Here is a 12,883-nt window from a genome sequence, read left to right as displayed (position 1 = left end):
CCCTGGGTTAGACACTGGCTATATGCAAATCAGCTCTGACCCTGTGCCTCATGGGAACAGTCCAGTCCGAACTACCAAGCCATGTCTTTCCCAGACCGGAATCAAGCATCCAAGGACCGGTTTCTGGCTATCAGCCTTCTTCAGCCTGGATAGCTTGACTCCAGTGGTGTGGAGAGCCTGGGACTCACGTCTATGAGTACAGCACCAAGTAGGTCCATGTAGAGGTTGAAGATGACAGGAAACACTATGGAGCCCATGGGAACTCCACAAGTGATAGAGATCTTTTGGGACTTGGAAGTGTATACATGAACAAACAGGTGCTAGTTGAAAACGTAGGAGGCAAGACATGAAAAAGGTAGGAGGAAAAAGATAAAAACTTTCAGCCATACAAAAGAAAACATGTGCCCTTCTCCGAAAGTTTACGTATTCTGATTGCTTTGAGGGTTGAGTGTTGGCGTAAAGGCTCAAGTAGATGTCACTAAATAGAAAGACTCCTCTTTTACTTATAGTACACGTGGAAAAACAATCAGTGCCCAAGGGAATCAGCATTTTTTGGTGTGCGTGGTGGCACACTACAGCAGGATGTCAGACTACAGCTTGGAGCTTGTCCTGGGTAGAAGCTATGAAGCCAACACAACGTTTTACCTATGTGTGGCCGCAGAGAGGATTTGCTAATGAGTAATGGACAAAGGACTTCATTGGGACGAAGAAGGAGCGTTAAGTGGCCATCTGCACCTGAGGAGAAGAAGGGGACACAAAGGCAAGAGACCACTCAGTGTCCCCAGAGAGGGTGGCAGAATATCCAACTGCATGGTGGCACTGTGACGCCAACACAAAGCAAGGCATAAGAGAAACTGAACGAACCTTTGTGAAATCCAGGAGGGCACAATATGGAAAATATAGGTTTAGTAAATTAGTAGCCAGTTCTGGGGAACGCTTGTTTACATTTCGTTTCGTTGGAGTACTTACACTACGTTTTACAAAAGGTATACAATAGTTATTTAAATTAATCCAAGCAGGCTTTCAAATTTCAGCAACAACTTTGTTTTCACAATTAAGGATTCCATTTAGCTATAGTATTTAAATAATCGTTGACAGGTCAATTGTGACTTTTATTCACAAAAGCCAGATTACAATTCACTTAGAGCATTTCAACTGATTCTAACCCAGTGCTAGCAAATTGTGACACAAGTTTAAAAGTATACAGCAAAATGGTGAGATAACAAAAACTGTAAGTTGAAAATACAATTTAACTATCTGACTTAATTGTTCAATACAGATGATGTGTAGAATACATTCATGTCCAACCAACCTGTACACAATTCCGCCAGTATCACAATTCACTAGCACTGCACCCTCACATGGAGCAACTGCATTTTATTGTACTTTCTTCAATTGTACATCTGAAGAAAATAAAATGTACGAATTTAGAGCTAGATGTACAAAGGGTTTCAGCATTTGCAAACCCTGCTGCGATTTTGAAAATCAGAGGGTGTACGAATGCAAAAAAAACGTTGACTTGTGTATTAAACGCATTTAGCGATTTGAAAACTTTTTTTCTAATTGCTAAATGTGTATAGAAATGGATATCGATACCATATCTGGAAGGGGAGTGTTGTAGGCGTCCCTTCCAAATACCGAATTGCTATCATATCTGTCAATGTTTTCTGCCCACAATCAGGTGCAAAACATTGATATTTACTGACCCCCAAGTTGAGGTGGTAACCCGTTTGCTAAAGGGATTGTGTCCCTTGTGAACCACTTCCCCTTTGTGAATGTACAAAAAAGAGTTTAAGAGGAGGCAGTGGTTCACAAGACCACTGCCTCCTCTTAAACAAACAAAAGGAAAAAAAGAAACTTATCTTTCTAAACGTAGTTCTGTTTCCTTCAAGGAAAATGGGCTGCATTTAAAAAAAAATTGCATTATTAAAAAGCAATCACAGACATGGGCTGTGTTCACCCCAGCAGGCCACTATCCTAGTGATGGCTGTGAATCGGAGTTAGTTGCAATTTGCAACCTACCTCGTTAATATTCATGAGGTAGGTTGAATTGCAACCCACTGCGAATCAGTATTTTGTGAACCAACGTATTAGTACATAGGTCAGATCTCAAAACACGGCACTTGTGGCAAAAATACTGTTCACAAATTGCGACCAGTATTTTTCGACCGGTGCTTCGTACATCTGGCCTATTGAGAACAGTACATTGTAATTACTATGTTCTCAGGAGTGTAAATTTGAGAAATACTCCAACCTATCTTACTGCTGCAATCTACTTTAGTGGCTTTTTTAATTTAAAATCCGAGGGAACCATTGTTTAGAATTACTAGTCTTTCAAGTTTGCACAGTACTTCTGCGACAATGAGTTTCAAGTAGGGCAATTCAGAGCAATGGGCTATGGATTTCTCTAGTACTAGATAAAGTTCAGCCAGATAGTATGATAACTTAAAGAAACATATATGAATAATACAAAAAAATTAAAAGCTAATGCTTCTACTGATTTTGTCTTACTTATTTACCTACACACTGCAAATTTACAGCTTGTAGCATTTTGGAAACAAATGGTAGAAAAACAGACGTTAGCCAAAACGTTGCACTTTCATCATAGGCTTATGTGCAAAAACGTGTTTTTCACTATATTCTCTTTTTATCTGTTAGTGAGGAAACGTCTTTTATGAGCACATTTCAGATTTAAACACTGTGCAGCAGTGAAAGACACAAGTGTGCATTTATGGCTGACTCTAGAATCTTAATTACAAAACCAGTTTTCCTGCCGGGTGCACCAATATGTGTGGTGACCGCTCAGCCCTCCACAGGGCTTGGTCGCCCCACTCACTGCTGCCGCTCCTGCCTGCCTTTGCCGCCTCCTGCCTGCAGATTCCTTCGCTCGCTGCCTGCTGCTCCTGGGAATTTCCCGCTGCCCGCTGCTTCTTGGAATTTCCCGCCGCTGCCTCCCTGCGGCCCCGCCCCCCTGTGATTCCATTCGCCGCCCTGCTCCCGCCACCCAGCTGCTCCTCCCTCCCGGCTCCTTACTTATGACGCCCCCAGAGCGACCGCGCAGCGGGAGCGCCGATTGAGCGCCGAAGGTGCGCCAAAGGTAAGCCCGTCTGCGCCTGGCCCGCGCCCAGCGCCAGGACCCCTGGCCCTCCCCGCCGATGCAAGACGACCCGACTGACCTACGATGCCGCCACTCTCAACGCACTCAATGCCGGCCGGACCCATGCCTGCTGCCGAGCCACCCCGAGACGCACCCACGGACCCTTCACCTGGCTGCACCTGCAAGTTCACCTGCCTCCGAACCTGCCCCGCACCCGCCAAGACAAACACCAGCAGCAACCACCTCAAGTGCATCCTGATCAACACCCGCTCCGTCCACAGACACGCCGTGGAACTCTGGAACCTCCTCGACGCTACATCACCGGACGTCGCCTTCCTCACGGAAACCTGGATGAACGCCTCCTCTGCACCCGACATCGCCATCGCCATCCCGGACGGGTACAAGATCATCAGGAGGGACCGCATCAACCAGACCGGAGGTGGCATTGCCATCGTCCACAGGAACACCATCCGCATCACGACCGACGCCAACGACTCCTTCGCCACAGCCGAACATCTCCACTTCCAGATTCACACCGACCCTAAGTCGACCCTCAGAGGCACCCTCGTCTACAGACCCCCGGGACCACGCACACAATTTAGCGAAGACATCACAGACTTCATCAGCCCGCACGCCCTCCCCTCCACTGACTACATCCTCCTCGGGGACCTCAACTTCCACCTGGAGAACAACAAGGACCGCAACACCACCGCCCTGCTGGAAAACCTCGCCAACCTCGGACTCAAGCAACTGGTCAACACCCCCACCCACTACGCCGGCCACACGCTTGATCCCGTCTTCTCTTCCAGCAAGTACATCACCTTCAGCCACGCCACCGGACTCCACTGGACCGACCACAGCTGCGTCCACTTCAGCTTCAAAAGATCCACGACCCACCACCACCCGCAACAGGTACCTCACAGGAATTGGAGCAAGATCACCGCAGACCAGCTCACCACCTCCCTCAGCCAGAGCCCACCCGCCAACACAACGGACCCCAACGAAGCAGCCCGCAACTTCACACAGTGGCTGACCGCCTGCGCCGACGACCTCGCGCCACTAAAGAGCCCTCCCAGCAGACCCAGAAGCAAGAAGGCATCCTGGTTCACCGACGACCTCAAGGACTCCAAGAAGACCTGCCGCACCCTCGAGAAAGCCTGGCTCCTCGACCGGACCACCGACAACATGACCGCCCTCAAACACGCTACCCGCAAACACCACCAGCTCATCCGCACCACCAAGAAGAAATCCCTGAAGGAACGACTGGACAACAACGCCCACGACAGCAAAGAGCTCTTCACTATCGTCAAGGAGTTCTCCAACCCCAGCACCGGCACCAACGACATCACTCCGTCACAAGACCTCTGCGACTCCCTCGCCTCGTTCTTCCACCGCAAGATCGCCGACATCCACAACAGCTTCGGCGCCCCACCCACGCACCCAACCGTCGAACCAATGCCCCCCACCGCCACCCTTCGCACCTGGACCACGGTGACCACCGAAGACACAGCCCGCACGATGAACACCATCCACTCCGGATCACCGACCGACCCCTGCCCACACCACGTCTTCAACAAGGCCGACTCCACCATCGCACCCCAACTCCGGAACATCATCAACGCCTCCTTCAACACCGCCACCTTCCCGGAGAGCTGGAAGCACGCCGAGATCAGCGCCCTCCTGAAGAAACCTACAGCGGACCCCACCGATCTCAAAAACTTCCGCCCCATCTCGCTCCTCCCTTTTCCTGCTAAAGTCATCGAGAAGATCGTCAACAGACAGCTGACCGCCTTCCTCGAGACGAACGGATCCCTCGCAGTCCGGCTTCAGAGCCAACCACAGCACCGAGACCGCCCTCATCGCAGCCACCGACGACATCCGGACCCTGCTCGACAAGGGGGAAACAGTGGCCCTCATCCTCCTGGACCTCTCCGCTGCGTTCGACACGGTCTGACACCGCACCCTAGTCCAGCGCCTCAGCAACATCGGTATCCAAGAGAAGGCACTGGAGTGGATCATCTCGTTCCTCGCCGGAAGAACACAAAGAGTCCGCCTCCCCCCGTTTTGCTCCGAGGCCACCGAAGTCATCTGCGGCGTCCCGCAAGGATCTTCACTCAGCCCCACCCTTTTCAACATCTACATGAAACCTCTCGCAGCCATCGCACGCCAGCACAACCTCAACATCATCTCTTACGCCGACGACACCCAGCTGATCCTCTCCCTCACCAGAGACCCCGACACCGCCAGAACCTGCCTACACGAAGGGATGAAAGACGTCGCCGAGTGGATGAAGGACAGCCGCCTGAAACTGAACTCGGACAAGACGGAAGTCCTCATCCTGGGATCTTCGCCCTCCGCCTGGGACGACTCCTGGTGGCCCCCAGCCCTGGGCACCGCACCCAAGCCAACCGACCACGCACGCAACCTGGGCTTCATCCTGGACCCCTCCCTCTCGATGACCAGACAAGTCAACGCCGTCTCCTCATCGTGCTTCAACACCCTGCGTAACAGTAATGTGTCAGCAGAGCAACGATTGTTCAAACAAGGTAGCTTTCAGGTTTTCCTGAAACTTTGCTAGATGACCTCTGTTTTGACCCAAAGGCCACAGAGCTTTAAGGGCCCGATATGACCTTGTTTTGGAAGGCGTGCGTGATCTCTCTGGATCTAACCAACAGTAAAAAAGCTCAGCAGAAAGATGGATCTAGCCTGGATGTGTGTGGATGTTGAAAATCAGCCACCACACTTCTTGCGTGGGGGGGGGGGGGGGAGTGTGCACTGTTGAGTGGGGTGGTTTAGGGTTGTGGAGTGGATGTCATGAGTTTCTGTTTCTGAAGATTGGTAGGGGTCTCCCAAATGACGCTGCTCACACACTGCCTTGGAAATGACTTTCTTTTGATATGGAAAATTTAATCAATACTAACAAAAATGTAGACGAATTAGACGTTGCTTAATTCCTGACACATGCTTTGTTTTTTATAAGAGCATGTTCTACCTTTATTGTATTTAGCCTTTTTTTAGTGGCTTCCTTAGTCTACTCAAATTGGCTTACAGCTAGGGCGTCTACATACCTATTGTTTTGATAACAGCCTCCTGGAACATCCTTTCTTCATGCTCCTTAATAATTTTGGAACCAATATTCAAGGCCGAGTCATAGCTTCCAGTCAGCTCATAGTCTATGCTGAGCCGGAGCTGCCGGAGCAGCGTGTTGAACACCTCCAGCACAGTAGGGCCTGGGAAGAGAAAACAAAGCATAGTTAGTTAGTTTCAGACTGGAACTGAGAGAACTATCCTAAAAGAGAATGTGTTTATGTATCACCAAACGACTGTGAGGCAAGCCGTGATTTGCCTAATTGCAAAGTAACAATTTGCTAATCCTTTTCAACATGTGGTGCATGGAGATTACACCACTTGTTGTGCCCTCCATCACAAGAGTGAACAAGGTGGAGGGAACGGTAACAGACTACATTTGCAGCAATAACTAAAGAAACATGGCATGAGCCTTTGCATTAAAATCTATTAAACTCATTTCTATAAATATGCCCTCAGAGGCATATGATACTTTTCTAAAGAATAAGCAGATTTATTCTTTTGGTAATCATTAGCTGCCATGTTGTGCAATATTCTTTTCTCGAACCATGTTTGAGACTAAAGGAGAAACACTGGGTGCTTTTCTGTACCTTTAGAGTTAAAGGCACAACCCACCTTCGAAACAAGCTTGTGACTTGCTGATGTGGTGAAATGAAGATTACCAAAGTAAATCATCATCTCACTGGCGGTCCTTGTTCTCACTGATGGTCCTTGCTCGCACTGGCGGACCTTGCTCTCACTGGCGTTCCTTGCTCGCGCTGGCGGTCCGTGCTCTCGCTGGCGGTCCGTGCTCTCGCTGGCGGTCCGTGCTCTCGCTGGCGGTCCGTGCTCTCGCTGGCGGTCCGTGCTCTCAATGGCAGTCCTTGCTCTCGCTGGCGGTCCGTACTCTCGCTGGGGGTCCTTGCTCCCAATGGCGGTCCTTGCTCCCAATGGCGGTCCTTGCTCCCAATGGCGGTCCTTGCTCCCAATGGCGGTCCTTGCTCTCAATGGCGGTCCTTGCTCTCAATGGCAGTCCGTACTCTCGCTGGCGGTCCGTGCTCTGACTGGCGGTCCTTGCTTTGACTGGCAGTCCTTGCTCCCAATGGCGGTCCTTGCTTTCAATGGCAATCCTTGCTCCTACCGAAGGTCGTTGCTCTCATTGATGGCCCTTGCTCCTACTGACTGTCCTTGCTCTCACTCACGGTGCTTGCTCTCGCTGCTTGCCCTCAATGGCGGTCCTTGCTCTCAATGGCGGACCTTCTCACTGGTGGTCCTTACTCTCACTGGCGGTCCTTGCTCTCATTGTCAGTCCTTGCTCTCACTGAGGGTCCTTGCTCTGGCTGAGGGTCCTTGCTCTGACTGGCAATCCCTGCTCCTACCGACGGTCGTTGCTCTCACCGATGGCCCTTGCTCCTACTGACTGTTCTTGCCCCTACTGATTGTCCTTGCTCTCACTCATGGGCCCCGGCTCTCACTCACGGTCCCTTGCTCTCACAGACGGTCCCTTGCTCTCACAGACGGTCCCTTGCTCTCCCAGATGGTCCCTTGCTCTCACAGACGGTCCCTTGCTCTCACAGACGGTCCCTTGCTCTCACAGACGGTCCCTTGCTCTCACAGACAATCCATTGTTCTCACAGACGATCCCTTGCTCTCATAGTCGGCCCCTTGCTCTCACAGACGGTCCCTTGCTCTCACGTACGGTCCTTTGCTCTCCTGTACAGTCCTTTGCTCTCACATACGTCCCTTGCTCTCACCTACGGTCACTGCTCTCACCTACGGTCATTGATCTCAGGTATGACCTTGCTCTCACTAGCAGTCCGTCCTCTCATCTACGGTCCGTCCTCTCATCTACGGTCCGTCCTCTCATCTACGGTCCGTCCTCTCATCTACGGTCCGTCCTCTCATCTACGGTCCGTCCTCTCATCTACGGTCCGTCCTCTCATCTACGGTCCGTCCTCTCACCTACGGTCCGTCTTCTCACCTACGGTCCGTCTTCTCACCTACGGTCCGTCTTTTCACCTACGGTCCGTCCTCTCACCGATGGTCCGTCCCCTCATCTACGGTCCGTCCTCACACGTTCGGTCCCGTGCTCTCACGTTCGGTCCCGTGCTCTCACGTTCGGTCCCGTGCTCTCACGTTCGGTCCCGTGCTCTCACGTTCGGTCCCGTGCTCTCATGTTCGGTCCCGTGCTCTCATGTTCGGTCCCGTGCTCTCGCTGACGGTCCGTGCTCTCGCTGGCAGTCCGTGCTCTCGCTGGCAGTCCGTGCTCTCGCTGGCAGTCCGTGCTCTCGCTGGCAGTCCGTGCTCTCGCTGGCAGTCCGTGCTCTCGCTGGCAGTCCGTGCTCTCGCTGGCGGTCCTTGCTCTCGCTGGCGGTCCTTGCTCTCGCTGGCGGTCCTTGCTCTCGCTGGCGGTCCTTACTTTTACTGGCGGTCCTTGCTCTTGCTGGCGGACCTTGCTCTCGCTGGCGGTCCTTGCTGTCGCTGGCGGTCCTTGCTCTCGCTGGCGGTCCTTGCTCGCACTGGCGGTTTTTGTTCTCACTGGTGGTTTTTGTTCTCACTGGCGGTCCTTGCTTTCACTGGCTGAGCAGTTCAATACACATTGCTCTGTTGGGAACAATGTTAGGTTTTATAAATAGCGTCAAAGAATACTGAAGCTGGATTTGTGAAAGGAAGGGTATGGGTGGTTTTTCCGAGTTCCTGAAGTTTTCTGTAACAACCAGTGAATAATTGTTCTCTGGGTGCTCTTTTAATGTTGATTGCCATCGAGGAGACAGTCTGGGTTAATCTTTTTACTGAGCTCTACAAGAAAGATGACCTGGTCAGAATAGGAAGCACTAATCCAGATCAAGTTGAAATCGTAGAGTCTGTCCCCCATGATTTGTTCCACTTGGATATAGTTTTTTCGTTAACAGAGGTAGAATTGGCCATCTTAGAAAGTTCTAATAGCAAAGCCCCAGGACCAGATGGAATCCCTATTGATATTTATGAAGATAACATCGCCCTATGGGCACCGCTCCTGACAAATGTGTTAAATAGCTGTAATAAAAGTGGATTTCCTTCCACTTGGCAGGATGCGATAGTAGTGCCAATATTTAAAAAGGGCGATCGAAATGATCCTAAATGTTACAGGCCTATTTCATTGCTTGACTCCCTAATGAAAATAGCAGGTCGAGTCATACTAAATAGATTACAGGTATGGGCCAAGGACGAAGGTATTTTATCTAAATTTCAAGATGGGTTTAAGTCTGGTCTGCGTACTGTCGAACAAGGACTTAACCTGGTAATGTTAATAGGTAAATATAGGATGGCTAAAAAGAGAAACTTATTCATGACATTTGTTGATCTCAGTTCAGCGTTCGACTGTCTGAGTCACGATGTCTTGTGGGACACTTTGTTACGTTTGGGAGTTGATTTAAACATTCAAAATTTCCTCATGGAACTATACAGAGGGGCAGGTGCAAAGGTACGTCACGGTAAGAAAGGTGAATGTACAGGAAAATTTCCAATAATGAAGGGTGCACGTCAGGGATGTATCCTGGCACCCTTTCTTTTTAATCTTTATATTAATAGTGTAGCCGACCATTTAATAAAATTGGCTGTGGATTACCCTCAAATTGATGGCCCATTCTACTTTATGCAGATGAATGCAATTAGGCCTCCAGAAGGCGTTAGCTAGTTTTTCAGTATATATGGGATCTAAGGGCTTAAAAATAAATTAATACTGGGAAAACTTTCACTATGTGCTGCTCATCAAAAAATAAGGTCTCTTGTAACACTTTTTTAGAACAGTCAAAGATAGAAACAATTATTACATTTTCCTACTTGGGGATTGTTTTTTAATATAAGAGGCACATGGTCTACAGCCACTACTACTAGGTGTTTTTAGCTTTTTCGCGTGCTATTGGGGCACTAATACAGTTCGCTAACAAGTTGGGAGGTAGGCCCGAATGCATTTTGTTTGAAATCTATAAAGCCAAATGTGTGTCGACTGCCACATATGAGGTTGGCATTTGGGGTATCTCAGACTGCCAGGAAATCCAGGTGAAGGAAAATAGTTTCCTCAGATACTTGTTAGCTGTCCCCAGATCTACCTCAACCTTTGCTTGCCACAAGGAACTTGCCTTGGTTCATATTTCTGATTTAATCAGGATCAGCCCAGGGATGCTTTAGCATAAGATCTGGACTTCTACTGAAACTGATTTTAATAGGGCGATCATTGCAGATTGCATGAGACATGAGGGGTCTAAAAATATACAGTAGCTTTCCTATATTAAGGAGTTTTTAATAAATATAGGGCATCCTGAATTTTATAATATGCCCTCATCCTTATCGTCCATATCTAAAAAAACGCTTAAGGGATTATGTTCCGTCTTTCTGGAAGACCGACGTTGGTGTGTAGAGGCGAAGAAGGCCTCTGTTCTTCACCACCATTTATTATTGCAGGTTTCTGGTCTGCAGCTTTATCTGTCCCCCCGAGCTGGCTAGTTATGATAGAATGCTATTAGCACGGTTGAGAATGGGTAATTACTTTAGGATGGTCACCTTTCCAGCCATGAATGACTGGTCCAAAAACCTAATTAATTGCCCATGCGATGATCTTTCTGTGCAGTCAACAATTCATTGCATTCTTTTCTGTAAATTTTACGGGTGGGGAAGATCAAGATATTTAATCCCCCTGTTAAAACTTTGGGGCTTAAGACAGTGTAGACCGGCCCTCTTTAAGATCCTTTTACTTCAGGATGAAATGACTATAAACATTGTATCGAAGTTCTTAAAATTCATCATTAGATGTAGATCTTCCATGAGTTGAATGAATTTCTTTGAACTGTTAATAGCACTTTGCTAAATAAACCTGTAATGCTTATATGGAGACGAACTGTATTGATGTACTTATATGCAATAAAGAGAAATTTCCAGTACGTACTGTTTCCATTCGCACACTTGTTTATACAATTTGTCTGTATTTTTTTAAAATTTTTTTATAACTTGCTGTGTACGTAATTATAATTGAACTTTTAAATTTGTATGTTCTTACATGTGCTTATATGGTTTTTATAATGTAATCGAATAAAGCGATCTTTGACTTTGACTGCACGGTATTGACTTTAACTAGTAAATTAGTTCTGGTATTAATGAAGAATTTCACTCAACTCAGGAACTGATCTTTCTAGAGGCCAGATTTAAAGCAGCTTCAATGTTTAGCCTTTGGTCTCTCTGGTCAAATGTTTCAGACTAGTTCCAGACAGCCCCACGAGTTTCTATCTCTCTATATGAGCTCTATATGAGGACCTCAGACTATCTCTCATAGATGCTGGAGATGAAGGTGGGAATCTCTGGTAAAACACTAGCAATACCCACTTTCCCTTTAAGATGGTTGCACATCCTTCTATTATAGTAAAGCACCCACTCTGTCAGGCTGCAGTCCAGAAATTCTACTCAAACACTAGTGTAAATGTGGATAGCAACTATTAACAAACCTCACCCTTGAAAGAAACTTATACAGGTGTTTACTGTGGTCATTTTTTGAGGATGAACTGAGTACTAGAATGACTAGCACTATAATTTAACAGTTTCCTGGCAAATCTGTTGAAGAACAAATGAGATAACTATTCTAAGCTTGCTTACTATGCACAAGTGAAGCAGCAGGTGTTTTACAGAGAGACCAAAAGTAACACCTACAACAAAGCGCAGAGCCCAAAAATCCGCTCTGGTATACCCTTTTGCTTCCATACCTGCCAGAGACTTGGAGAAGACTCATCTGTAGTTGAAATGAAATGAAATGAAAATGGATTTCTAAAGCGCATGGCTGCCCTTGAGCGTCCCAGCGCTAAATGTACACTCAGACAGAACTCCTCTGATCAGCACCCTGAGATGTTAGTCGTTATGGGGGAAAAGAAAAGTTTTCAGAGTTTTTCGAAATCTGGCCAAGCTACGTTCTTTCCTCATTGCTGTTGGGAGGGAGTTCCACAGCCGGCCAGCATTTATTGAAAAACGACGTCCCCCAGTCCTTGCTCTTTTTGCTCTCGGGATTGCCACCAGGTTCTCCTCGCCAGAGCGGAGCGTTCTTGATGATTTGTAGGGGCGGATCAGGTCTTTTAGGATCGGAGGACCTGTCCCTTGGAGGACTCTGAACACGGTACAGAGCGCTTTGAATTTCACTCTCGCTCTTATGGGCAGCCAATGAAGCGCTTTCAAGGCCGGTTTAGCTGATGCTCTTCTGGCTGTATTCGTCAGCAGTCTGGCGGCTGCATTCTGTGCCCTCTGGAGCACGTTCAGAGTGTACTCTGGCGCTGCCAAGAAGAGGGCGTTGTTATAATCTAGTCTTGACAGAATAAGGCCCTGTACTAGTAATTTTCTGGAGTCTGGGGGTAGAAGGGGCATGGCTTTCCGTATTAGACGGAGCAGACCGTAACAGCTCCCTGCAGTTTTTTTCGCCTGAGTGTGCATTGACAGCTCCGGTTCTAACCAGACGCCAAGACTTTTTATGGATTCTTTCGGGGTCGGGGGGTCCCCTAGACAAGAAGGCCACATACATTTGGGGAGGGAGGTACAGAGATTTCCCAGAAGCATCACCTCTGTTTTAGAGCCATTGAGCTTGAGTCTCGAGTCTGCCATCCATGCCATGATGTTGGTAAGGCAGGCGGCAAACTTTTCTCCGTGGCTCTGTGCGAGCGATAGCGAAACAATCGATTGGGTGTCATCCGCATACGTTGCGAGTTT

At 48.4% G+C, this 12,883-nt stretch overlaps 1 protein-coding gene across 2 annotated transcripts in view; it reads right to left on the bottom strand.

Annotated features, from left to right (window-relative positions):
• Positions 1–12,883, bottom strand: part of EFR3B (EFR3 homolog B) — a 614,353-nt gene that overhangs the window by 203,168 nt on the left and 398,302 nt on the right. For both annotated transcript variants that reach the window (XM_078649934.1, XM_078649935.1), the window contains exon 10: positions 6,166–6,327. In XM_078649934.1, the coding sequence (XP_078506060.1) occupies positions 6,166–6,327 (162 nt within the window). The remainder of the gene's footprint in view (positions 1–6,165; positions 6,328–12,883) is intronic.

This window comes from Lissotriton helveticus, chromosome 6 (genome assembly GCF_964261635.1).
Source record: "Lissotriton helveticus chromosome 6, aLisHel1.1, whole genome shotgun sequence".
NCBI classification, from domain to species: Eukaryota; Metazoa; Chordata; class Amphibia; order Caudata; family Salamandridae; genus Lissotriton; species Lissotriton helveticus.
Note: the sequence above shows the minus strand (reverse complement) of the source record. Positions and strands in the feature narration are given on the sequence as shown.